Raw genomic sequence first — 27,290 nt, forward strand, 5'->3', positions numbered from 1 at the left:
CTCTCCCCTAACCGGGGTCTTCCTTAGCCTAAACTGTAATGATTGAAGTGAACTGAATTACTACAAAAAGATGATTTATTCAGTGGACATTTGTTGAGGGCCTACTGTGTGCCAGGCAATGAATGCCTGTTTACTGGATGCTACAAACTAAATGTTATAGACAATGTACTCTCGTCTACAATCTATAATTTTATAGGATATAATGAATATACCTATATTCTGTATATTTTATAAGACGTATTAAACAGTACATACTACAGTGTATTGACAACCGGTAATATACACAAATATTGCATATGGGTGATATATCTACTAGCAGTGTTTTGCCATAGGTATTTAGTAAATATGTGTTGAGTGAGTGGAAACGTTCAACACCCTGTATTCTGGCAGTGCCTGGTCATCGAGGACTCATCTTTTGTAGCCCTCTTTTTAAGGGCATTTCCTCCTTCCACCACCTGCCCTGGCTTCTTTGGGGCAGGTGAACTTGTTTTCCCACCCAAGTCTGAGCTGAGTGTGTGCCAGGGAACAAAAGGCTGAGAGCTGGGCCCTGGAATGTCAAGGCTGTGGTGGGTTTGGAGGGAGGCCAGCTATGCCTCCAGTGCCATTCAGAGGCTGTCCAGGTGCCACACGGTTGGTTCCTGGTCGTCTTTTGCTTTCTTGAGAGCAAAGCTCGGATCAGGAAGTGGCCGACCTGGAAAGGGTGTTAGTGACAGAGTCTAGGCCAGCTCTTTGGGAAACCGCAGGTCCCACTCCCTACTCCCAAACCAGCTAGGGCAGGGGCGGACTGTGGCGGACTGTGGCTGCTCTGCAGTTCTTAGTGGCAACACCCCCCCCCCCCCCCTCAGTTTCCCAGGGTTGAAACCAGCTCCAGGGGCCTTCTTGCAGTTTGAAGAGCTGCCCGGCACCTCCCCAGCTCGGGCGTTCTTTCTGTTTGAGCCTGGAAATGAGGGGAGCAGTAGCCGCTGCCATTGAGACAAGTGGCCAGAAAGCTTGGGGTCCCTGCTAAGTGCTTCAGCTCTCCCCAAGGGTGGATGAGGGGGGACCGGAGGAGAGAGGGAGAGAGGGAGAGAGGGAGAGAGGGAGAGAGGGAGAGAGGGAGAGAGGGTGGGTGTTTGGATGGATGGGTGGGTGGGTGGGTGGATGGATGGGTGGATGGGTGGATGGGTGGGTGAATGCACAAGAGCCCAACTCTGCCCCTCCGCCCCCCCAGTCCCATCCCGGGCCACTGCTCCTACCCGCCCCCCCCATTCCCCGCCAGCTGCGGGGCGCCGAGGGCGGGTGCGGGGAGGGGACTCGGGATGGGGGGGTTGAGGGGCGGCGCGGGTCGGGGAAGGGGAGGGCCTGGGCGGCGGAGGGGAGGGGCGCGGGGCGCGGGGCGCGGGCGCCTGGCTCGCGCGGGCGGGCGGGCGGGCGCGGGGACGCGATGCCGCCGCCCGGGTGTCGCGGGCCCGGGCTCGGCCGGGGCTGAGCGGCCGCGGGGAGGATGGGCTGCGGCGGGAGCCGGGCCGACGCCATCGAGCCCCGTTACTACGAGAGCTGGACGCGCGAGACCGAGTCCACCTGGCTCACCTGCACCGACTCGGACGCGCCGCCCAGCAGCGCCGAGGGTGAGCGCGGCCCCGACCCGGGGGTCCCCCGAGGACGCGGGGGCCAGGGAAGGAGGGGGCGGGCGGACAGACGGACAGTCCGCGCCGGGCGGCCAGACCTAGGCCCAGGCGGCGGGGTCCGAGTCGGGCCCCTGCGGAGGCCGAGCGGTCCCCTCGCGCCTCGGGGAGCCCGGGGCGGGCTGGGGGGGGCTGGGGGGGCAGCCCACCTGGCGCCCCCCGCCCCCACTGAGTCCGCGCGGGGTCCCCCCCCCCGTCCCTGGGCCCCGCCGGCGCCTCCCCCCACCACCTTCCCCTTTCGTCCCCCCTGGGAGGGCGCCCCCCCAGCGCTTCCAAACCGAACCCCGGCTCAGGGCGCAGCCGACGCCGCGGGCGGCCCAGGAGCTCTGCGAGGCTCCCCCCGCGGGCGGCTGCTCCCCGCGAGGGACCTGCCCCCCCCCCCCCCCCCCCGGGCCTTAGGCGAGGCCGGGCGGGCGGCACCCAGGGGCGCCCAGGACCTCCCGCCCGGCCCCGGGTCAGGCTCATTGCTGACACTGTAGCCGGCACAGAACAGTCGCAGGGTAGAGAGGCAGACAGACGGACAGACTGGGCTGCAGGGGGCCTGTGTCATCAGCCCGGTGCTGATGCGAAAAGGCAAGGAAGTCTCAGTACCTGTTACCAGGCTGTTGTCAAAAACCAGATCAGTATCTGGGTTAAGATGTTTTAACCTTTTCTTGACTCTTTCATGCTTTGGGCGTTTTTGAGTAATGGCATCTAAAGTAGACAGTGAGGTTAATTTGAAGTATAATGTGTATTAATAAGGAGGAAAGAAAGGTGACCGACACTCAAAAGGTCGGTGATCCCGAGCCGTGCTTTCTAAAGAAGAGCCGTCGCTTGCATCTTGAGAATGGGTCTCTCCATCTGTAGGACCAGCGCTGGCTCTCTTTGCATGTGAACTTTGTGATTCCCTTTTTTTTTTATTAAAAAAAAGTGAGAACTGTCGGTGAAAACGCTGCCAGGCATGACGCTCTATTGGCCTTCAGTTATTCTGACCCGCGGTAGCAGCGGAACGGTGATTTTGTGTTGCTGATGCTCTTAGTGACTCTCCAAGTGATGTGTTGGCTGCATTCAGCGTCCACATGAGGACAGGACATAGTAAGCCTTGGCAGTGGACCTGGTAACATATGTCACGGCCTTTCCCGAGGAGGGATGGCTCTCCTCAGCAGAGTCGAAGGCCGGAGCCGCACTCCAAGGAAACCCTAAAAAGATCCAGTGTGAGAAAGAACAGAGTCGGGGAATGGTTGCCTTGGTGACTGGGAGTGTAGGGTTCGTGTGTGTGTGTGTGTGTGTGTGTCCTGTGTGCTCATATTTATGGGTATGAGAGAGCTATTATGTGCTGGCGAAATGTGTACATGTTTATTCATTTCCAAAGCTTATGCATTTATCACTCTGCCATCCTGAATCAGACCCCATCGTGCATCATGAGGTCTGATCCCTGCAACAGGTGGGGCCTGGGACAAGCATGCTCATTTGTGCACCCAGCCAGACACAGGACAGCCCTGCCAGCAGCGGCTCCTGAAGACCTGCGTCGTTCAGAGCAAGAGCTCAGCTCCAGCCCCAGGACAGCAAGCAGCCTAAACTTGGCGAGACTCTTAGATGGGCAGGATCATTTCAATTCCCTGGAAATTTCCGTCAGCCCCAGGGAAGAGGGACGTTTCTGAAGATCAATATGGAAACAAGGCTTCCCTGGAGGCCCACTGGCAGTCCCGCGGGGCCTTGAGAAAAGTGGCTTGATCCCTGTGGTCTTTTCAGGCTGGGAACTGGACATCCTTAGTTAGAGTGGTCATTTGAGAAAACTACGCATCTCCTGGGTTTCAGCCACCCTGGGAGATTAGCCAGGGCTCTTCACTCTTCCTCCCTGCTGCCCCTGTCTCACCCACTCCCACCAGTGTTCCACCCATGAACTCAGACCCAGGCTTCTGGGGGGCACCTACAGCCCACGGTGAGTGTGTTGTGATAGGAAATTTCTCCCCATTTCCATCAACCTTTTTCCAACGGGGGGGCAAAAGGAAAGGCTGGATTCAGGACAGTCCAGATCATAAAATCACAAAAGTGGCTTCATTACTAGAATCCTAGAGCTGGAGGTCTCTGGAGGTCACCTATTCAAGGCAAGGGGGACTCAGTTAAATTGCCCGGTCAAGACATTTTCTCAACTACTTCATAGCTCTCACCCCCAGTTCCCTCTGTCTCCAAAGGTCCCTTCTTTCTGAGCCCCTGGTCACTCTCCTATAGTGTCAAATCGAAGCCCCTTTGCGCTGGCCACCCAGCCTCAGGAGCTGTGAGGACAGGGAGTGGACTCCTCACTCTGTGTCCTCTGTGCTAGCACCGTGGGGAGCTTGCCTTCGTAAATACTGGTGGAAGGGGCTCATGGTTTTCTGCCAGTCCCACCACTGCTTCCTCCTTACTCCAGTAGTGATCCTGAGCCTCTGGTTCCCATGTCTGGGGATCATTTCCAGCAGCCGGCAGAATTCGGTTACGTGTTGAGACTCAGCTATTACGTGGGCTGGAGTTGAAGACTTAGCTGAGGCCACCGGATCTGACACCCGTTGCTTCGCCGTGTGCCCGAAACCCGTCCTCCTGCCCCAGAAGGAAGTTAAATTGGTCTGGCGTGATTTAGGCCTCATAAAATCGGTTTGCTGGATTGATTCTTTACTTCTGTTGTCTGAGGGGGTCTCCCGAGGAGAAGGGGAGACTGAGGTTGCCATGCCCCAGCCCAGCGCAGCCTTTCTGTAGGTTAATAGCTTCTTAGCCTCGCTTCGATTTAATCACAAGTCCCTTTAATTACATCCTTAAACATCCCCTTTTGTACTGTTGTTTTTTCTAGGTTCTCCAGAGAATAAAACATTTCAATTTTCTCTAAGGCGCCTCCACTTTTAAATTGCTATAATAATTGATTTAGTAAATGTGACATGAAAGATTGCGGAATTAGAGACTTGCAGCAAAACGACTGACCTAAATAAATGGAAACGGCAAATAAAATGAACGGCACTTAATATCACCATTAGCTAACTTGTGCTGATGACTGACCCAGGGCCAGGTACGGTCTCAGCAGCACTTACGTAAATCACCTGGGTTCATCCTCACGGCTGGGATAGGTGGGAACTATTACTGTCCCCCTTTTACAAGTGAGGGGATGAGATTTAGACTGTGCAGTAACTTGTCCCAGTCCAGGGCCAGAATCCAGAGCCCACACTCCTGAACACTGCCTTTCTAATTAATGGGGGGTTAACTATAGAATTCTTGATTTTACAGTGGATGGGACTCAGAGAATAGTCTGATCGCTCGATAGTCTAGTCTGGTTTCAGCACAGTTTTCTCCTGCATCACTGAGGATGGGATACAACTCCCTAGGGAACAAGGCCTCCCCACACCTTCGTGGGGCAGTTACCCTTGTGAGAAACCTTGTGATTTCTAGCGGGCCCCTGGGACCGAGCCTGCGCAGACAGCTCTCTCAGTATTGGAAGACGGCTCTCGCATCTCCTCTCACCATGGGCCCTCCAGTCATTTCTCAGACCTCTGTGGGCTTAATATTCTTCTAACACTTTTTGGTTTGTCAAAGCCCCTCTCGATACAAGGGAACCTATGGCTAGAAAACTAATATAAACATGTTTTTGAGCACAAACACTGTGAACATTCAAAATAATAAGAGGATTTCTGTTGTCACTACTTCACACTTTTTTTCTGAGATTGGATCTATTATTTAAATTCAGATAGCATTTGTGGCGCATCTGCTATATGTGAGAATTTTTCTTTTGGACATTTGCTTACATAACTCTCTAACCTTAAAATCCATTATTACCACCATTTGCTAGGTGAGGAAACAGGTTGAGTGAGAGGAAGAGATTGAGCAAGGTCACCCAGCTAAGACGTGAAGAGCCCGGATCAGAATTCAGGCCTCTTGTTTCTAAATCCGGCCGGAGTCCGTTTTACTGTAACTGCGAAGCACGAATTTACTTCCCTCCCCCACGGCCATCTGCCTTTGGCTTTCTTGAAAATATGTACCACTTGGCATGAGGGCCTCCTGCCAGCATCCTCAAGGCTGAGGACTCTAGTCCTTGGAGGGCCACCTGCATCCCCTCCCTGGGCCGAGTCCCTGAGCAGGGCTGCGGGGGGCGCTCAGAACATCACCTGCATCCTGGTTACCTGATGGGCTCATTAAAGGTGAACAGTCTTTGAGCAGAATAACATTTTTTTCTGGTTTCAAATGTAATGCATGCTGCTTATAGAAAATGTAGAAAGTATAGAGGAGCGGACAGAAGGAAACAATCTCTGTCAGCGTTTAAGCCCTTCCTTGGGGTCCCGTGTCCAGGGTGCATTGTTGCTTCTTTGCTGGGGGTCATGTTTAGAGTCGGAAGGTCTGGGAGAATCCTTTTAATTGCTTGGAAGCTCAAAGCTGACGGAATGAACTGTTTTGTAAACTTTGTGTTTAGGAAAATATCTGGAGTTTGTGAAAGCTAAACTAGCTTGAAGGGCGGAAGAGCTGGGGGAAAGGCCATGGAGAAGTGAACGGGGGTTTCTCCCTTTTCTGTTTCAATACCGAACGACTGTCAGTTGGATTCAGGTAAATTACATACCAGGTAAATGCAAGTTGTGACTCCACAGTGTATAATTTCCCTGGGTCCCCCACTTCCCACGTCCACCCTCCAAAATTGGGTCAGCTGAGTATGCTGTTTATATTCTTCCCAGCTGTTTTCTGGAATTTATAGTCGCTTTATGGATGTAGAAACATGGCCTGTGTGTGTGTGTGTGTGATGTGTGGTGATATGAGTGTGGTCTGTGTGAGTGCGTGTGGTGTGTGGTGTGTGATGGTGTTTGTGCTGTGTGAGTGTGTGTAGGAACCAGCTCTCTGTCTGAGTCTGAAATGCCCCTAAGGTCATGCCGGCTGGCTGCCCAGTGTTCTGGTTAGAACAGCCCCAGATGCTTCCAGCTGTGCGTCTCCATGTCAGATGGGGTCAGCACAGAGTATCTGCCTACATCTCGCCACGTGGCTTCTGTGGAACGAAGCAAAGAAACCTGAGTAGATTTTTCTTAATCTAGATCCATCTGCTTTATAAGTGGTGCCAGAGCCTGGGATTAGGTTGTCTGTCGGTCTTTGTTTTGGGTGATGTTGTGGGCCTTGGTCTTCTGACTTCATGGGCATTTGAGCAGGCGGCTGAGCAAGGCCGAGTCGGGGGCTGCTGGCCAGATGCCCGTCAGCCCGGAAGTCCAGCCCAGAGCCACTCGACCTTCCCCCAGCCAGGGCACCACCCTGTGGCACAGCCACACCCAGGCAACCACCCAGCCAGGTCTGGGCCTCTGTTCACAGCGTCATGCGCTTCCCTCCAGTGAGCCTGATGTGTAACCATAGAACCAGCTGAAACTGGCCCTGTCCTGTATCTATCAGTATCCAGAACCAAAGTTTATGAGTAACACTTGTGAACAAGAGTAATACTTGTGAAACTTTAACTGCTCCCACACGGAAAGGGACCGGGACATGACCGGCACCTGGACGCCTGGACATGTTCAGAAGCCGAGGGTCCGTTGTCCTGGAGGATCTGGTGCTGAAACCCCTAAATCTCACCTGGGGCAGATTGGAGCCTTGATTTCTGTCTCCTTGCTGGTCGACCTCGCAGTAAAAGCATTTTTTTTCTTTTTTCCCTTCAAAAGCCAGCGCCCTAGCCTTGGCTTCTTTGTGCGTCGCACAGGAGACCTTCCTCAGCAAGCGGTTCTCGCACACACCATGCCCTCCGGTGCCCGGACCTTTCCCTGCTCTTTTCACCAGCATCTTCGTGTTTTTCTGCTTGGAGACAGTATATTCGGTGGCTAAGGAATTAGACTTGAACAAAAGACCTTACCAGCTGTGTGACAGTGAGCGGGTTGCTCAGCTTCTCCGGGTTGCAGTTCTGGAATGCAGGCTGGGGATCACTGAAGAGTCAGGGTGCGCACAGTGCGAAGGGCGCAGTGCTTCAGTGCTGCCCACCCAGGCACCGGGCCCTCGCTCCTCCGTCCAGCGCTGGGCTCGGCCTGAGCACAGACCCGGGCCGCCCTTCCCCTCGGCTCCTTCCAGGCCCGTTTCTCAGCAGCCCGCACTGCTGGAGGAAGTCATGACGTCGGCCAGCTAGGACCTCAGTGTTCTTACCACCTCTTGGAAATTCTGTTAATTCCTTATTTATATGCTGGGACAGTCCCCATGTAATAGCTCCCGCCACTCTCCTATTCTTTCCCTCTGAATACTAAAAATATCAAAACATTGGCTGTGAATTCACCCATCTTTTTCTCCAATTACCTTTTAATTGTATTTCCTTCTTGCCGCCTCAGCATTTTAAAAACAGCTTTCTCCAGCCCCTCTTCGAATCTGCCTGTTTGGGTTCGAAGGGCACTGGCAAGGCTGTGAGGACATCACAGGCAGTTCCATCAGGGCGACAGTCCACTCTGCATCCCCGCTGGCCCTGCCTCAGCCCAAGCCACCGTTACCTTTCACTGGACCTCTGCAGCAGCTGCTTTCGTTCTTGCCCTGACAAGTCACTCACCATGTCACAGGCAGAACGTTTTTAAAACATATATGAGGTCCTGCCACTGTCTTATCTAACACCCTGGTAGCTTTATTCTGTTATACATAGAATACAACTCCAACCCTGGGCCTGCGCGGCCCAGGCCCTCTCTCTCCCTCTCACCGCCATCCCCACTCTCTCCCTCCCTGGGTTCCAGCCACACTGGCTTCCTCTCTGTCCTTTGAACAGCCCCCCCACTTTCCTGTCACCAGGATTTTGCATTTGCCGGAATGTGCTCTCCCTCCTCCCACTCATCACATGGTTGAGTCTACCTCACCCTTCAGCTCTCGGTTCAGACGTCCCCTCCTTAGAGAGACCAGCCTTCCCCGGTTACTCTCTGGTCTTTTCCTTCCTAATACCCCAGCCTGTCATTGTCCTGTTCATTTATTGTCCATCTCTTTACTCAGCACGGGGCCCCGCACAGAGTAAGCACTCAGTGAATATTTGTTGAGTGAAGGGAACCCTCCTCACTTTTGTATCGGGTAGAAATTGTGTTTGGTGGCACGAACAGAAACCAGACAGATGTGGCTTAGCAAGTAGAGGGTTTACTTTTGCACGTGACAGAAACTCTGGAGGTAGGGAGCTGCCCTGCTCAAGGATGCTCTCCAGGACCTGGGCCCTTTGAGTTTATTCTTTCCAGCCTGGTGTGTGGGTTTCATTTAGCTGCAAGATGCTGCAGCATCTTTGAACTAGGAAGAGGGAGGAATGCAGAGAAGAGCAATCCACCTGTCTTTTTTTTTTTTTTTTTAAATCTGTAAAACAGCTTTCCCAAAACCCAGTAAGCTTTGCTTGAGTCCCCTTGGCCAGGACTATGTTATATGCAGGAGTGAAGGAAATCACATTAGCTGGACACATACCACCCTTAAAGTATTGGGTCCTTTTGGCGGGGGAAAAAAGGGGACCGATACCGGGTAGGCTGCGAGCAGGGTGACTGCACCTTTCATCCCGAGGGATGTCAGAGAGGAAAGAAGGTGAATAGGAGCAAGGGAGAGAGAGGAAAGGAAGTGGGTAAGTGAGGAGGGGGAGGTGCTCTGCCAGAAACCATGGGGACACATGACTGGTATTAAGATTAGCCGCATTAATAACTGTGTTTTTAACATTCCCATGTGTCAAGTGAGTTCAGTATTTGCTGAAAACACACACTCATGTGTTAATATTGAATTAGTTTTAGAAATAATGCAACAATACCCCAAACTTGAATTTTTTAGAATGATCTGTTGACATCAGACTCTGATGTGTGCGTGAGATTCGTGGTGGACGTTCCTCTGACTTCTGCTTCATTTTCCTGCAAAGTCAATGCCAGCAGGAAACTGCTATGCCAGCTGATCTTCTGTGGCGCAGTTTCTAGCTCGTAGGAACATTTACGGAGGTTCACTGTCAGGGTCACTCTGATGCTGACGCAAAAAGCCCCAGATAGCCAATTGGCTAATTTAAAGACTTGACAGTATTTCCTGTGGAAGCTCAAAAAAATCACCCTGCTCTTGTCTCTAGGGCTCATGGGCTTTCGGGCATGAGGAAGCCGAGAGGATGTGTAGAAAATAGGGGGGCTGTTTGGGAAACCAGTCGTCATAACAACAGGGCAGGCAGCAGTTACAATGGAAGTGGGGTCCCCTGTGCACCGTAAGAGGGACGATTCAGGTTTAAGCACCTCAATGAACAATGAAATTGATGCCTCATTAAGTGATTATGTCCAAGAATAATCACTTTACAAGGACAGTCTTCAAAGCACAGGCTCCGGTTTGCTTGCTGGGTGACAGGTGACGTGTGTGCAAACCCAAATGAACACAGCCACTGCCTCAGGAGCGTGGCTCAGTGAATCGCACGCCCGGCAGGTGCCGGCTTTACGTATTTAGTGCCTGATTCTGTTACCCCCATTTTACAGATGGGGGAAGTCAGAAAGGGGAGGCACTTGCCCAAGTGCATGCAGGGTGTAAGTGGGTGAGGGGGGTTTGGAGGGCAGGTCTGGATTATTCTGAGCCCCTGGACTGATCGCTAGCTCCTGTTCTCATTGCCTCTCACCTAGATGTCATTTGCAACGGCTTTCTGACCGGGCCCCCCCTCCAGTCGTGGCCATTCCAGTCCCTTTCAAACCATGGCCAGGTGACGATTCCTGAAGCACAGCTGGGATCAGTATCGCGTTATTCTCCTGCTCAGAGCTTTTCATGGCTTCCCTTTGCCCACTGAATGCAAATGTCTGAGCCTGGCTTTGAACGCTTTCTCTCCAGCCTCACCTTCCACTGGCTGCCTGCAAGTCTGCTCCACTCAGCCTGACTCAGGGGCTACCTTTGTCTGAAGCCCCTGACCCCACGGCCCCCCACACTTCTTCAGCTATGGTAGTGAGAGGCGGTTTCCCCTATTTCAACCTGGTATGAGAGGCAGGCTGCCTCCAGCAAGGGGAAGTGCCCTTGGGTGGGGCCACTTCTTCCAGGCCTGCAGGGCGCGCCCCAGGGGCACCACGGCGACCTCTGCAGGCAGGGACCATACATCTCACCTCTCAGATGCACTTGGGGAACGTAAGTAAAGGCCCCACGCTGGCAGCTTCTGATGGTAGCTTGTGGTGGGGCCAAAAACCCCGCATGTTTAACAGGTTCTCTGGGTCGGTGCAGAGTGGGTTCCATAGGTCTAGGAGGGGACCCAAGATCCTGCTTTTCTAACAAGCTCCTAAGTGATGCTGATGCTGCTGGCGCCTTGACCTCTCCTAGGTCAGAGGCTGGCAAGCCTGTTCTGTAAAGGGCCAGATGGTAAACATTCGAGGCTCTGGGGGCCACGTGCTCTTTGTTGCTATGACTCAACTTTGCTGTTTTAGCACCTAAGTAACCATAGACAGTACAGCTACGAGTGAGCATGGCTGTGTGCCAGTGCTTGCTCCTGTCTTTGCTGATTCTGAGGGACAGCCAGGTTTAAGAGCCACTATCTACTCGGGAAGAAAGTGTGGAAGAGAGGAAAGAACAGGACTAGTTACTAGTCCCAGCCCTCAAACGCGCCTGTCAATAGCTCTGCACATAGAGCCCTCAGACAATGTGTGTGGAATGAGCAAACAAATGGGACGAAGCACATTTCTCATTTTGAAGGCAGTTTTCAAGGTTATTAAAGTATTACTGATAACATTAGGTCATGAAGGCATTAGATAATTTATTATGCAAGCCATGTTCTTGTCTTGCATGGGATTTGGGAAGAAAACAGTATCGTGGCACCACCCAGGAGCTCTACCAACTTTGGGCTCCCAGGAATGTTGAGATCCTCCTGACCCTTCATCGCAGGTCACTTTTGGTTCAGGGGATCGAGGGCAGCTGCTGTGGCACTTGCCGAGGGCACTTGCAAGAATGTGGAGCTGCTGCAGGAGGCGTGGGGTGTGGGGAATCCTCATCTCTTTGTGCCTCTCTGAGCTGTGCTAACTGCCACAGGCTGTAAGGCCCGAGCTGGAGTGTTTAAAAAGCCACCACTTTGGTTGGTTGGTTGTGGGGCTGGCAGTGGATGAATAGGTTGCTGTTATGATGTTTACTTTCCAGAATCAGGTATCCCTTTGTAGAGACAGAGGCTTCTAGCCATTACGTAAGGCTTCAGAAAACATCCCGTGAACGTAGAGAAAAGGCATCATTTAAAGAGAGCTGCCAAAAATGCTAACAAAGGGCCCCAGGGAGCATGCCCATGCCTGTAAGACTTATTTTTGTCTTTTGCACATAAATTCCAAATGCAAACACTGACTACAGTATTCTTAGAATCCCCAAATCCCATAGCCATAAGCTAAAAATCAGTGGGAAATATAACAAAAACTTATGTAAGAAGGTGAGTTAACACCCCCCCCCCCCCCCCCCCCCGCCCCACATACACCAGAGGCTATGTATTCACCTGAGCAGTGTCTCCTCCCAGCAGACACCGTGGGGTTGCAATTGCTCTAAACATTCCTGGAATCCCTTAATTGTAGCCATAGGTATTTTTTAAATATAACATTTCAAACACATATGTATAAAAGTTTTAAAACTACACAAACACGTTTTTCAAACATATATATAAATTGGGAGAATAGTAAAATAAACCTCATCCAGCTTCGACAATTATTAGCACATGCAAATCTTGTCTCATCTCTACCTCCACCAATTAAATTATTGAAGCAAATTCCGGAAGTCCTGTAGCTTCATCTGTAAATACTTCAGTATGGATCTCTAAAAAATAAGGACTCTTAAAAAATATGTAAGATTGAACCATATGAAATTGTTATTTTTGTAGGTTGAAATGGCAATTCTATGTCTTTCAATGAACTATAATCACAATACTATTATCACACCTAAAAATTAATGAAAATTCCTCTAATACTTATGTCACCAAAATTCAGTCATTGTCCAAATTTCACCAATGGTCTCATGAATGTCTTTTCTATAATTGGTTCATTCGGATTGGGATGCAGACAGTGCCCACACATTGTATTTGGTTGGTATTTATCCGGTTCTCTCTCTTTCTGTGACGTTAACATTGGCTGAGACAGCCCAGTCCATCCATTATAAAGTTCCTCATCAGCTTTCAGTCAGAGATCATCGCCGTCTACTTGAATTATTTCATTGGGAATTGCAAAATGGTGATATTCTAACATTTCTTCAACATCTATTGGCTGGAATTCTTTTATAAAGAATAACTTTTCCTGACTGCCCATTTGCTTTCCCTGAAAAGGTGATGCAGGTGCCTACTTTCCCCCCTGTAATGATCCGTTCTCAGTTTGTTCTTCTAGTTGTACAAGTTCAACTCCTTTCAGAGTTCCTGGTGGACTCTCCAATGTTCCCTCTTCCCTGAAATGACCACACGCTGTGGGTACAAGACGCAGATCTGTCTTGGCCAGAGGAGGTCATCTTTGCCTAAGACATGATCCAGGAAGTTTCTTATTGGGCCTCCATTTAAATCAATATTTCTAAGGAGGGACCATGAGTCAATACTTTGGCTCTTTGAGGGCAGAGGCCCTGGGGGCCCCATCCTGCCCCTCTGCGGTGCTGCCCCCCCGTGCCAGATGAGCCGGAGCTGGGGAGTACTGGTGTCTTTTCCCCATGTGTTCCCAGCTTTGCGTGGGAAGAAAATTTAGACAAAATGTCCTTTCACTCATTTTTACAAAGGTTTTCTTTTGAGTTTTTGTTGTTGAAGTTGCTGTTCAGAGGGATACTTCTCAAACTCTAAAAATAAGATGGGGGGGCGGTATTTGGATCTCAGAGGTGATTTCTCCGCGAGTCACCGATTTCGTGCACAATCCCCTGCCTTTCTCAGCAGCCTGGGCTCCTCTGGAGCCCGAGTTTCTGGCCTTTATTGAGTACAGCTGCCCAGTGTTCTAGGGCAAAGGCGGTGCTTTCTAACATTTAGGAGGGCTGAGCATTGTTTCCTTCACTCTAATGACTGGGTTTACAAGGGCTGTGTTGCTCTCCTTTCCTGACTCTCACTAGGTGTGATACCTGCAGGGTGAAGACCGTAATGTACCCCTCTGTGAGCCCCAGAGCGTGGTGAAATGTCTGGCTTGTGCTGGGGTTCAGCAGATGCTGGTTGAGATGAACTGATAGGAGCAGAGAGCTGGGTATCAGATGTGAGCTAGATTGGCGAAGTTGGCCGTGCTCTCTGAGAGAGACGATGTTAGAGCAAAGAGTGGGGACCAGGATTTTTAGAGTGGCCATCTTCTCAGTGATGTCTGAGCCCCATGTACCGATTTTTCTGGATAGGCGCTGCAAAGCCCTGGGTCAGTGGTGCGGGGCCTGAGTGAGCCTGTCCCTGGAATGCATCCTCTAAGTCCCTGCATGACCTTGAGTTCATGAAGTTTTCCATAGGGCTGCCTGCCTTCTTATAAATCCCTGTGGTCCGATCTAGATATTTAGAATGGGAAACTTGAAGAAAATCACTTTTGCTCTTATTTTACACCGAAGAAAAGCTGCGTTAGAGGAAAATACCCAGAAAGGATATTGATTTTTCTCAGGCCTCATGTCCTCTGGGTCTCTTATACCAAGCCCAGCAGGGCTGGGGCTGATCTGTGCATTTGGGGTGGGATCAGGCCACACAAGCAGGCTGTTGACCTGACGGATCATGTTGTCCAAATTCTTCCATTAGAAAAGCCACCTCCTTGCGTACATATCAAGAACGGTAATTGATGTAGATCAAAGCCAACTGTACCTACTCCCAGAACCTTGCAGGAACTTGTCAAAAGGGGGAGCTTGAACTTGACTTCTGAGAAACAAATAAAGGAAGCTTAAACCTGCTTTTAAAGGTATCCAGGAAAAGCTGCAGAGACAGGAACTGGGGATTTGAGAGCTAATCATTGCATTAAAGAAACACAAAATCAAATCAGGCCAATTGAAGTTTTATTTATGCTTCTGGTAGAAAACTCACAGCACCTCTGCCCTATGCAGCTGCTACAGAAGAGATTCTGGATGTCACCAGCTACTTAAACGCTAACAGTGAGCTACACGGCGAGGTGGTTGTCAAGCTTAATGCCGTTCATTCTGGCTGTGTCCCTCTGAAACTGGCACTGAAACCTCTTCATCTGGATTGTGGTTGTAGATGATCATCCTAATTAATTTACTGTTGCCCCCCACTTCTTTCTAAATACTCAGTTGCACTTACTAGGTGTGTATTTTGGCCAAAGCCATCTCTTTGAAGTGGCATAACCTCCAGGGGCAGCCTTCTGAGAGCGGTTTCTTTTCCAATTTGGTGAGTCCAGCTGGGAAGACCGCAGAGGGAACCTCTAGGAGAGCAGGAGCCCTAAGGGCAAGGCTGTCTCCTCGCTGGCCTCCCTGCCTCCGGGCTGGAGCCCTTGAGAGGGATCCCCCACACTGCTCCAAGGCTGCACTTGCCCACCCGACGCTGTCCAAACTCCTTAACCAAGTCCATGCGGCCGCCCATGATTTGGCCTCTGCCTCTCTTTGGCCTGTTTTGTTCTTTGCCATGAGCAATACCTCTTGGACAACTCTCCTCCCTGCGTCCCAGCCATCACAGCCAGATGGCAGGGACGGAGTCTCTGTCTCTCACTTCTGCCTCCGGGCCTGGCACGGAGCCTGGTGCCGCAGAGGGATGCAGTAAATACTCAGGATGCATGAACTGTTCCCGTGGTCTGTTTTTCTGTTTCTGTCCATTTCTCTTCAGCTCAACAGAGGCCCAGTTGCTGGCCAAACTCCAGATTATCTGTCCTTCTAAAGAAGGTGAGACACAGTGAAGGCTTGTCCTTGTCAGATGTGTCACGTGCCAGCCCTTGGATAACATGCAGTGAACAGACCCTAAGTAACAGTGATCTGCCCGGGGCTCCCCCTTCAGCTCAACCTTCTGGCCTCCTGGGGCCCCTTAGGCTCTGGGCCTGAGACCCTTCAGGAGTTGCTGCACCCTGACCAGATCTGGGACAGGGTTGTGGACTTGGCGAAGCTGGTCTTTGCTGAGACTCTCTTGTTCGTATGTCTTTTCTCCATTTTCTTTCACCCACCTAGTGCCCTCCCCTCGCTGTCAAGGAAGGATCTAAAGTCAGCCTTGGGCACATTGTAGTGCCTGGCACTCAGGAAGCTGTGAAATGAACCCCACTGTGTGCCAGGCTCAGAGCCAGGCTTACCTTCTCTTTCTCTTTGACCCCCAGTCTTTGATGCAGATATCATAATTCTAATTTTATACCCCAGGAAATTGAGGCTTAGTGATGCTAAGTAGCAGGGCAATGACAGAGACAGTAGATGGGAACAGATATCTTTGGAGTCACACAGATCTGGGTTTTTTGATTTTTTTAATATTTTTTTAATTGGTTTTTAGAGAGAGAGGAAGGGAGAGAGAGAAATATCGATGAGGGAGAAACATCAACATCGATCGGCTGCCTCCTGCAAGCCCCCTTCCAGGGACTGAGCCTGAAACCTGGGCATGTGCCCTGACCTGGAATTGAACCGGCGACCTCTTGGTGCATGGTCGACACTCATCCACTGAGCCGCACCGGCCAGGCCAGATCTGGGTTTTGAAGTCCTGGATCCACTACTGGCTGGTTGATTGTTTGGAGCAAGTTTTTGGCCTTTCTGAGGCACTTCCTCTAATCCCCACAGGGGCCTGGCCATGGGCATGGGAGGACTGGGGTCAGGTGCAAGTCTTGAAGTGTCTCAGAGTGAAAAGGTGGAAGCCATTAAAAAAAAGTAAGGCTTTAACTACAAATAACTTCATCACAATAACATTTATTTTGAAAAACTGAAAACATATTCTACTAGAAGGGATTAGTAAAGTAAATGGTGACATATTCACATAAGAGCAGACTGTGTAAAAAATAATATGACAATATTCAATGGCATGGGAAAATGCCATTGATGTGTTAAATAAGATTTTCAGGTTACAAAATTATTTTTTAAAATCTCACTTTTGTAAAACAACAACACACATGTTCTTATAGAAAAGGGTAACTCGGCCCGGTGGGATTTCTGGGGACTCTCCTTTCTTCTTGGCGATTGTTTGTAGCAACTGCCACGTGCCAGACTCTAGCACCCTTCTCTGTTCCCCTCCCCCAGGTGTGCTGGAAGATGGACTGTCTGCCAATGGTGTGCCCCGATCTGCAGCCCCAGATGGAATATCCAACCCCGAGAAGAAGATGAGCTGTGGCACCCAGTGTCCCCATCCTCAGGGCCTCGGCTCGGGCACTCTGACCCAGAAACACAACGGCCTCCGGACCACCGAGGTAGGTCACAGCCACGAACCTGGGACTGGAGAAAGGGAGAGAGGCTTGCTTCAGGGCAGGGCCAAGCCTGACTGTCCCCAGAAGAGGACAGTGAAGGTTCACCTTGCCACTGGACATTCTCTGCCTCACCCATGTGAAAATTGTTAGGAGCAAAATAGCAAGACCCCCTCCTCCCCCAAGCCCTGCCCTGAGGGTTGCTAGGCGTTGAATGGGCTGAGATGGGGCCTTGGTGCCTGCCCCCTAAGGGAAGCGTGTCTGCTTGACCACAGCTTTGTGAGGCTCTCCTTTCCTGTGTAGCCTTACCATCTTGATAACGAGGGCTCTCCTGGCTGTAGCCCCCAGGCAGGCGGCAGTCTGGGGGTTGGCAGCGTGAGGAGCAGGCAGGGAAGGAGATGCCAATGCAGTAGGAGACAAGCCCGGCGTGTTACCTCAGACCCTCCAACCAGGCGGGCAGGCCAACGCCCCTAGGCTGGGGGACTCCTGCTGCAGAATGTCGCTGTCAGAAAGGAAGCAGCACTGTGGCGTCCCTGGCCCAGCTGGCATCCTTTCTGATCCTTTCGTCCCTCTCAGAGCTCTTGCTGGCAAGGGCTCCTCCCGTGGGAACGGATGCCCTTAGGAGGCCCAGGCTCTGCAGGCTGGGCTCCCACCCAGTCTCTCCCTCCCACTTCCTCAGCTTCCCCGCCCCACCCCCACTCAAAGGCCACTGCTTATCGGGTGCTCCAAACCCATTTCCCCCCTCGGCCCTGTCAAAACTTACCAGGCCTGTCCCCTCAGGCCAATGCCACCTGTTTCCTCAGGGCACAGCTGCGCCTCTAATGATGGAATTCCTGCTCTTATCAGTGAGTTACCTCTCTAAGCTTTGGTCAAAAACCTGTAGCAACTTCAGCTCTAATACATTAAAGTAAGAAGCCTTGAAGGAATCACTTAATCTCTGAGTCTCGGGTGCCTTATCCACACAGTGGGAATAATACCAAAATGGAAGAGCAGCATGTGAGTTCTGGTTATGGAACATAAGAATTTAAAGCCCGGCCAGCGTGGCTCAGCGGTTGAGCATCGACCTAGGATCCAGGAGATCTCGGTTTGATTCCTGGTCAGGGCACATGCCCGGGGTTTTTGAGCTCGATCCCCAGCAGGGAGTATATATGGTGGGGGGGCAGCTGATTAATGACTCTCTCATCATTGATGTTTCTCTCTCTCTCCCCCTCCCTTCCTCTCTCTGAAATCAATAAAGACATTTTAAAAAAATAATTTAAAGCCAGTTAGTTGTGCTCAGCCCTTCTAGACATAGCACAGGCTGCAAAGACATCGTTATATTATCTCACTTAATCCTCAACAATGACTCTAAAATGTTGCTAATGTTGTCTCCAGTCCACAAATGGCAACGGAGCCGCAGACATAGCTAAGGGAAGCACCCCCTCAGTCCACACCCACATGCACTCTGGGCTCTTGTGTGGTAATTAAAGTGGGGCCACAAGGAGCCAGACCCTGGAACCCCAGCAGCAGTGGAAATGTCGCAGGGAGCGAGGACCACACTCACAAAGCACCACGAGGCAGATGTCTCATACCGATAAGTCATCCAGGCTGCTTTTGTTTTCACAATTCAGTGAACAATGGCTACATTGGAACTATTCAAAACGAAGATCAGGGAGCAGATAACTTTAGCTATAAGTTGTCAGACTGTCGCTGAAGTGCGTCAGTGGTCTATGCTGAGACCCCTCCAGCCACCAGATGTCCTGAGGGCCCTGGAAGGCCCTGGCAAAGGTTTTCCACCTAAGATGTCCGTTTACAAGACAAGTTTACCCCTGATTTCAGATTTTTTTCAGTAGAGCCATCTCATACCAACACAGCTCTCGCTACTAGAATCTGCCCAAGGAAATTAATATTCTTCCATTCCCGCCAGGGCCTTTGACAGTCTCTTCCTAGCTTGTCTCCTGTACTCGGGGCTATAGCTTCCTGCGTTTTCAGCGTCTGGCTCGGGCAGTGCCCACTGTCTTCCTTCGCTCCGGGAAGCTGACCTATTAGCATTTCACACACACACCCGTAGGTCATCGGGCCACCTGGCTGATGGCTCTGCGGCACCTTGTCACAGCTTCCCTTCTCCAGAGGAACCTGTTTGTGGAGCACGCGTCCTCAAGCTCGTGCCCACTGCAACATCCCCATGCAGATTTCAGACACACTTGTGCGGTCAGGACGATCCTTGCTAGGCCTGGAAATTTCCTCACCGGTTCCCAGAAGCACTCTCTGGGCTCATTCATCTGACATTCGTTTACTGAGCACCGTCTGGGCACCAGGCACCGTCCAGGTTCCAGTGCCAACCACCCAGGAGTGGAAAAGGCATACATGTCCTTTGCTCTGAAGGAGCTGCCAAGTATTAATGGGGGTGAGGGTGGGGACCCAGATAATATAAAATAAATGGCTCTGTGAAGGAAATAAAAGGCCACTGGTGGGTAATAGCAACCACTCTACTTAACATAGATAGGATCGCCCCATGGTTCAAATTGCTTTCTGAAGGGTGAGGGGGCGCAGCCAACGTGGCTGGGGGTGTTGACTTTAAGCCCCAAGAGAAACAAGTCCGTCTGGGTTTGAGGCTGCCAGGAAGTTATCAGTCAATCTGGTTACCCTTGAGAAACAGCAGCCGATGAATTACTTTTAATTAAAGAGGCGGTATTAAGAGGGCTAAAATCAATGATTCACAGAGTACTAACGCTGCAGAAATTAAAATGAGGCAAGGGAAGGATTGAAAAGCTGTAAAACCGGGTGAGAAACAAGAGGTGGCCCATTAACAAGAGTCAGTGGTGCTAAAACTCACAGAACGAGAATTTTAGAAGTGGAAGCAGGATTGAATTAGCAGACAGCCAAAAAAGCTCAAGGTGCAAATAGGCTCCTGTCATCATTGAGTTGGGAACCATCAGATTTTTTTTTTTTAAAGCCAGTAATTGCAATAAGGACACGTTTTATTTTCCTGTCATTAATTAAAGAGGGTAGGATGTTAAATAAAAAGGTTTGGCTGGTTGAAAACCACATCAGAGGGAAAACATCTATAGTATAGAAAGTGTCATAGACCCCGGAGGAACAAAACGGTATAATTGTTTCCTGTATCTATATTGCTCTTTGCTCATAGGCGGGCAAAGCAACTTCTCCAAACTCCTAGAGAAAATAACCTGAGGTTTCCAAGTTGTAACTGAATTACATTGATGACTAAGCCCTGAATACCCGAGCGGCTCTGAAAGGGGTGGGCACCTTCCCCCTGGTGCCTCAGACTTGAAAGCTTCTCTTTTATAAAATGCTTCGTTGTTTACACTGTATCACATTTAGAAAATTAATCATTTGAAAATGGATTTGCGTGGGGCACAAATCCTTCAGTGCCCATCATTGGAAGGCAGAACTCCAGTTTGTCCTTTATCCAAGTGCATGTCTTATACAATTCCTATTATTGATGTTATTTAAAAGTAGCAGTAGCAATAGTCATAGTTTCAGAAGACTTAAGCTTTCTGTGTCCATTTGGTATGTTTGGCTGACATCGTTTTGTGGGTAGAATTAATGTTGATGGCTATCACTGGGGTGATTCTCTGTCCTGGGGAGGCTCCCAGAAGGTGGGACTTTCAGTTTTTTGGTTTTTTTTAATTCTTACCTGAGGATATGTTTTTATTGATTTTCAGAAAGAGAGGAAGGGAGAGAGGGAGAAACATTGATGTGAGAGAGAAACATGGGTTTGCTGCGTCCCATACACGCCCCGACTGGGGATCAAACACGTCAACCTAGGTATGTGCCCTGACCAGGAATCAAACCCCAGCCTTTTGGTGTGCGGGACGACTCTCCAACCAACTGAGCCACCCGGCCAGGGCCTGGGCCTTTCCGTTTTAAACAGGTCAGTCTTGGGCCAACTGGAGAAGTTGGTCACCCTATTAATGCTAAGTGACATGCTTCATTCTCTCAGAAAAAAACCCTAAGAAGCAGGCATTATTTCCCCAATTTCAGGGAAGGGGACTGACTGAGATTCGGACGTTAAAGCAACAGGTCTGTGACAACAAAGGGGTGGGTGGCAGAGCCTTGTGCTAAATCTAGGTCTGTCTGGCCCCCAGACTTGTCCTTTGAACTGCTCGCTGGTGCTGGCTTTCGATGCACAGATTTAAGGAACGGCCCCTTGTACTTGAGAATCACTCCATACATAGCCTCTGGCTGTTCTGGGAATGACTATTTTGTAGCCTTTGACTCTTTACTTAAACAGGTTGGGAAGTTAAGAATCAACCAACTACTGAATATTTGCTTAGATTTTTAAGCTTAGAAAAACAGACCGAAATATAGAGCGGAACATTTTCTGTGTATAATCTTTAATAACCGTTTTTGAAATCTTGCCAATAACTCTAAGGAAAGCAGTTGGGCAGCTCCGGAAATTTACATTTCCATTCTGGAAAGCTCTCCCACTGCCCACCGGCTTGAGGGGAGCGCTGCTGTGAGCTTGGCTCCTTTCAATCAGGCCTCTGTGTCTCTCCTCCATCCCCGGTCCTCAGAGATTTTATGCAAGAACACCTGAAATCAGATGGAATTAGCCTCGTAATTGCCACAATTTTCTTTAGGAAACAAACTTGGTTGTGGGACTTTATGAGTTCTCTGCTTTTCGGGAAAATAAACCCATAGGCGTCACTGCTGCTCCTGGTGCCAGTTCAGGCTTGAAAGAGCCGAGTGTGGGCTGAATCCTCAGTGGGCACTGGCTGCGGGCTGTTAGAGCAAGGGGAGCGGGTCAGTGAGGTGTGCCATGCACCCCTTCATCTGTTTATCCAGCCACAGCTGAACTGAGAGCCTCCTATGTCTCACACCATGCTAGGCGCCGGGACCCTGAAGAGAACAGTGAAATCCTATCCCATGCAATCAGTGACTATAGTCAAAATGACAGGATCCTTAAACACCCCTCAGATCGCCAGTAGGGTATTACCTGAGGTCAGGTTGCTTAGAGGCAGAGCCTGCGATCAGGATTCTCACGTGAGCGAGCGATTGAAATCAGAGTCTCAGGTGAAACCCGTGGGAGTGGGGGAAGCAGGGTGGGCCCGAGGACCAAGTTCAGCAGACACATCACCCCAGCCGCACCACCGCAGTGTAGCCTCAGCGCGATCCCATGGGAGCTCCGGAGCACGAGTGACGTCAGAGATGTACATACCCTGTACATAGGCTACCATGAGGCACTGGCTTTGGGCTGCCTTCAGGAGTTAGGGTGTAACCTCTTGGGCACCAGTCAGCGAAGTGGCTCCCATCAGATGAAGGCAGTTCTCCAAAGAAGGGTGCTGCCCTGAGCAGTTAGCAGCCGAAACTCAGAGCAGCTGGGGGACGGAGGCACCAGCCAAGTCAAGGAAATCGGAGAGGGTCATCACCAGCAGCTATGACGCAGGGATTGTGTGACATAGAAGCCTACATGTCATCTGTTCATAAGGACAACAGAGCAATTTCTTTTTCCCCAGCGATGCACAGTCCACCATTTCTTTGGATGCACTACAGATGAAGTAGTTGCCTTGAATTCAGGGGCTGTATCTTATAAAAAATACGCATCTGTCATCGGTAGACTCACACCCAGCATGGGGAGATGCTCACGCCTTGGGAGATCTCCTGCAGATCAGAGACAGACTGGGTTTCCCAGGAAGCAGATGCTGAGATGTAATTAAGTAGGATGTCCTTTGGGAAGTGCTCTGGCAACACCCGTGGGAGGGAGGGCTGGAAGCAGGAGCAGACAGAGGGGGAAGAAGAGCCACAGTGCAGGCCCCACAGCAGCCTCGGCCGACCCCACCCCATGCAGAGCTCTGAGGACAAATGGCCTGTCAGAGCTTTGGGACAAATAGCCAGGCTTTTGTACCCCTGCACTCACCCCCCTTCCCTGGGCCCCTGCGGGAAGGGCAGGGCCCTGGGGGAGGTGGGTCCCTGCAGCTGGGGCAACTGGAGGCTCTTTGCTGATGGCACCCCTGCAGCTGGGCAGCAGGTCCTTCCTGGGGTGGGGTAGGTGGCACATCTCTGCCCCCCCCCCCCGATGGAGACGACTCACAGGGCGCATGTCATTCTCTCTCCAAGCATGTGGTCAGTGAGTGGGATGGGCAGAGAAGTGCCCCTCACTTGTTAAAGCTGTTTTCTCTTGGGAGCGCAGGGGGCACAGATGGGTGAAGAGCTTGCAGCTTAGTCAGTGCTTTAGTACTTATTCAGCATGAAGACGAATTTCATCCTTGGTCTTTCTTCACTTAGAAGTGGACACGCTGGCCTGTTTTTCACTTGTTATTTTACCAAGTCTTTCCATTGCACTAAGTACCTTACATGCTTTACCTTATATAATCCTTATAATAACCTTATTCCGAAGGTACTATTATTATTATTCCCATTTTATAGATGAGGAAACTAAAGGTTAGAGAGGTTAGAAAAAAGTTGCCCATAGTGAAATTATATAGTGAGTATTTAAGCCAAAATTCCTGACTCCAGAGCTCAAACCCTTAACTGTTCTACTGAAACCAGCTGTGAACCCTTTCACGTTCCTCTTTGATGGACCTTCGCTCATTCACTCACTCACTCGACCACGTTTTACTGAGCACGCCTCCTGCCCGGCTCTGTGCCAGGCTGTGTGGTGGTAGAGATTCCACGGAGAGGCCTATGACAAGGAGCTCGTGTGCGTGTGCTCTTGTGGGTCATTCTGCCTGCCTGTGTGTGTAACCATCTCGGGAAACTAATGCAAAGGTGAGGGCCTTGGGATACCTCCCAGTAACTCAGTTCACTGTGTTAAACTTTTTAACAGGCTAAAAGAGATGCTAAGCGAATGCCTGCAAAAGAAGTCACCATTAACGTGACAGAGAGCATCCGACAGGTGGACAGAAGTCGAAGAATCGCAAAGAACTGCGTCAACTAGAAGGGCAGCTGGACTTGCTGGCGCCCTTGCATGCTGGATCCCCCAAGGAGCCCTGACGACGTGGGCGCCCGTGCTGACCGTGAGCGCCGCTGAGGGCCTCGAGGGACCGTCTCACCCGGCAGCTGCCAGCTGCCTGAGCTGCTGGGACGCTCCCAGCCTCCTGTTTTTGACGTAAACGCGTTGGCATAGTACTCACACGTGGTAATAAACTGCACATGAGCCGTTCGGCTTGCTGTTGGCAATGTCTGCACTTAGGCCTGGCTTAGAAGGCCGGAGCGAAGGCCACGGGCCGGTTCATGAAGCAGGGAAAGCCGAAGGGTGGGCCGGGAGCGAGAGAGTCACTGTCAGCTCGACGCCGTCCTGGCCGCGGTCATGGGCGCCGCTTCAGGCAGGCTTGCTCTTTGAGTCTTTCTTTTTGGATGCCACCATCACAGAGCTTACCGTGTTCCATTGAAAGTTGGCTCGCACCCAGCTTGAAGCCCAGATATATGAGAAGAAACAGGACGACAACTTGTTCTCTTGTTTCCTGAGCTCAGACCAACCCCACCGAAACCCGTGGCGTGGCGTGTCTTAGGGAGGCCTCTAGGATGCAGTCACATTTCTCGTCTGCCTTCAGCGTCATCCCCCCCACGCCTTTGACCCACAATATCACAGTCACGGTTGGTACATCCAGCCGAGGACTCCCTGAGGGCTCAGCCAGACGCTGCATTTTTCATAGCTTCCCAGTTCCCTTCGCTTGTGTTCTCGAGTGTGTTCTCTCTCACTCAGATAATTTGCAATTGGCGTTCAGAGAGCGGGAGGTGATCCAGACACGTTGCTGCCCACGCGGCTCCCCTGCCCGCTCTGCGCGCAGCCCCGGGACTGTGCCCTGCCGTCTGCAAAGGAACCGCTTTAGAGAGTCAGTACCTGGCGGACGTGCGTTCGCATTGACGTTGGATTGACATACACACGTTAGAAATCAGGTAGCTGATGCAGCAAAAAAAAATTTTTATAGGAATGACGTTTTCTAGCATTTCTTTAAACGTGGTAAGGTGGAAATATTTTCCTCCAAAGTCATGTAGCAGGGGCTTGGGAAAGATAGGACTAAAGTTGTACCAAATGATACCAATAAACGCCACGTGTAGCAGAAGCAGGGAGCCTGATGGTGTGTGCTTAGGTAACAGCCCGGAGAATTGACATCGGCTGGTTACAATCCAATTTTCAGTCTCCTTTCCTGCCAACTGTTATTCCTCAAATACAAGTGGGCAGCCTCCCTTCCTCCCTCCCTCCCTTCAGTAGACTGTATATTTATTCATTAAACATTAAATGCCAATCCTGTGTCAGGCACCATGCAAATGCCGAGAGAGCTGGAGTCTGCCAGTCACCACTGTGTCCTGAATCGGACAGTGGACTTAACTGACTGAGACCCTGAGGTCCAGTGTGCTGTGAATTGCCCTGCGGTGGAATCTCACTTTTATATTCAGAACAGGTTTCTGTCTTAAACTCTGGGTGTCCTCCCGATCCCTCTACAAGACTTTGACCACACACGAAACTACAGTTTCCCCAAACCTCTATCATTTTCTGATTCTTCGAGAAAGGGCTTTTCGGCAACTTCATGTTTTGAAATTTTAAATAATAGTAATAATAATAAAAGCAAGACCTGTGACTCCTACGTCCCCACTGGCATTACTCAGCAGGAGCCCCCAACTGCCACCGGTTGGCGCCGCTCCTGCAGGTTTAAGGGCTCACTCTCCCAGGGCACGCGCACCGTGTTTTTGTGTAGGGGGTTCCTTCGCTAGTCACTGCTGTGGGCCACAGGCTAAGCCTAGTTTCTCTTTACAAGCTTGTTTTTCGTCACTTGGCTGCTACATGTTGTTTGGGATTTATCAACTTGAGAGGGTGTCTCTGTTTTATATAGAAACAGTTTCTCACTTCTCGGGGAGAAGGGAGGAAAGGGTATACATGATCTTGCCCCCCTGCAGAACAGTCTGGATTTCACCAAGACAGTGATCAGAAGTTAAACAATGTTGCTGGAAGTTTATCTGACTTTTTTTTTAATGTATATGTGATATAGGAACTGATTCTTACTATCCTATTAGTATAACACTTTCTATTGCAAAGTTTGTGTCAATAAAGTCATCAATTTCAAACCAATGGACAGTTACAAGGAATCTTTACTGGGACCTTAAATTTGTATGTAGAGCTGTTTAAACTTTTTCCACTTTTAAGCAAAGACCTTTCACATAAGTGATCCCTGAGAATCCTCCAAAAAGCCCTGTGAAGTAGGTAAGGAGACCACTGTTAGCGCCAAGTTAGTTATAAGAGTATTTACGGTCTACTCAACCAGTAAGAGATGGAGCAGCGATTCAAGTGAGGGGAGCTGGTCTGCAAACCCACTACTTTTTCCACCACTTAGCATGGTGCCTTTCCTGGCAAGAAGGGCGAGCCTGGCTGGGAGACTCAACACTGAGCCCAAGTCTAAGAGGGTGGTGGCAGTAACTACAGAGGGCTAGTGAGCTCTTGGGGGGTTTGTGTCTGGCTCAGGCTCCCTTACACCCCCCCCCGGGGGATGCCTCTGACCTATTGTAACTGGGCACCCTTGGTGAAGGTCAGAAAGAAGAGAATTGTGCACCAAAGGAGATTGAACTTGCACCCCTCAGAATCGCTGCTAAGACCCAAAGGTGGAAGCCACGGCAGCCAGGGACCTCCCCATTCTGCCAATGCCCCAGGCACTCCTTGGGTGCGCAGGTGAAGGACTATGTTCTCTCCCTTTTCCTGCTGCCCACCCCCACAGTCCTCCCCCGGCCCCCCTTGGCTCCCCGACACGCTTGTTTGCCCATCTGTCTAAGCCCTGCACCTGTTTCTGACCTTCACTAGCCGCACTCACTGGCTGCCTGCGTGCTGCAGAAATGAATTCCATCTGAATTTGCTCCTGCAAGCAGGGTTCATAAAACTGTCAGCTCTGCTACACCAGATGGCAGACATGCTTTATTTGGCTGTCATGGTGTTAAACTGGAGAAATTTACAGAAAAAACCTGCTCTGGCGGAGACTCCTGGTCTAGAACTGCAATACCCATTCGCCCTGTCTTCCCCGGCAGGGCACATGCCCACTTAAAATAAAGATCACGCTTCTCAGCTTCCTGTGCAGCTGGGAGTAGCTGCATGATTGAGTTCTGGCCCATGAAATGAAATGAGTGAGGCCTGAAAGCTTCCAGAAGGTCTTATAAAAGCATGGCCAAGGCCCTGGCCAGTTTGCCTCAGTGGCTGAAGCATTGAGGACACGTGTCTCAGTTGAGGGTTTGCTCCCCGGATTTTTTTTAACCCAGCAAAAAGCTAAATCTGGGCATTTGCTGCACAGCGAGCTTTGCAGTTTTAGCTCCTTTGCCAGGCCTTCTCCAGGGGGAGCTCCTCTTGAAAAGGAAAAGGGTGAGCTTTGCCCTTTCTGATCCAAATAGCCCTCTTCATGACATCGCCACGTGCCAGGGGATAGCCGAAAAGTTTTATTTGCCTATTTAATTGTACCTCATTATCCAGAGGGTATGTCTTTCTGTTCTATAGATGAATCTGCCATAGGGTGGCCTGTGGAACAGGAGGTGGCAGCCAGCCAGCCAGGAA

General features: G+C 50.7%; 1 protein-coding gene across 1 annotated transcript; it reads left to right on the top strand.

Annotated features, from left to right (window-relative positions):
- Positions 1–1,365: 1,365 nt before the first annotated feature.
- On the top strand, positions 1,366–25,829 carry BAALC (BAALC binder of MAP3K1 and KLF4). The gene is made up of 3 exons (XM_081116248.1): positions 1,366–1,607; positions 16,656–16,822; positions 23,586–25,829. The coding sequence occupies exons 1-3, from the start codon at positions 1,484–1,486 to the stop codon at positions 23,694–23,696; spliced, it is 402 nt and encodes a 133-aa protein (XP_080972374.1). The 5' UTR covers positions 1,366–1,483; the 3' UTR covers positions 23,697–25,829.
- The last annotated feature ends 1,461 nt before the right edge of the window (positions 25,830–27,290 follow it).

Source organism: Miniopterus schreibersii, assembly GCF_964146895.1.
Source record: "Miniopterus schreibersii genome assembly, chromosome: 17".
Taxonomy (NCBI): domain Eukaryota; kingdom Metazoa; phylum Chordata; class Mammalia; order Chiroptera; family Miniopteridae; genus Miniopterus; species Miniopterus schreibersii.

What these genes read in the sequence shown, in the direction of transcription:
- BAALC (XM_081116248.1), top strand. Translation starts at nt 1,484, where the DNA reads ATGGGCTGCGGCGGGAGCCGGGCCGACGCCATCGAGCCCCGTTACTAC. An exon ending in GCCGCCCAGCAGCGCCGAGG is followed by an intron (nt 1,608 to 16,655) that starts GTGAGCGCGGCC and finishes CCCCTCCCCCAG; the next exon opens with GTGTGCTGGAAGATGGACTG. An exon ending in ACGGCCTCCGGACCACCGAG is followed by an intron (nt 16,823 to 23,585) that starts GTAGGTCACAGC and finishes ACTTTTTAACAG; the next exon opens with GCTAAAAGAGATGCTAAGCG.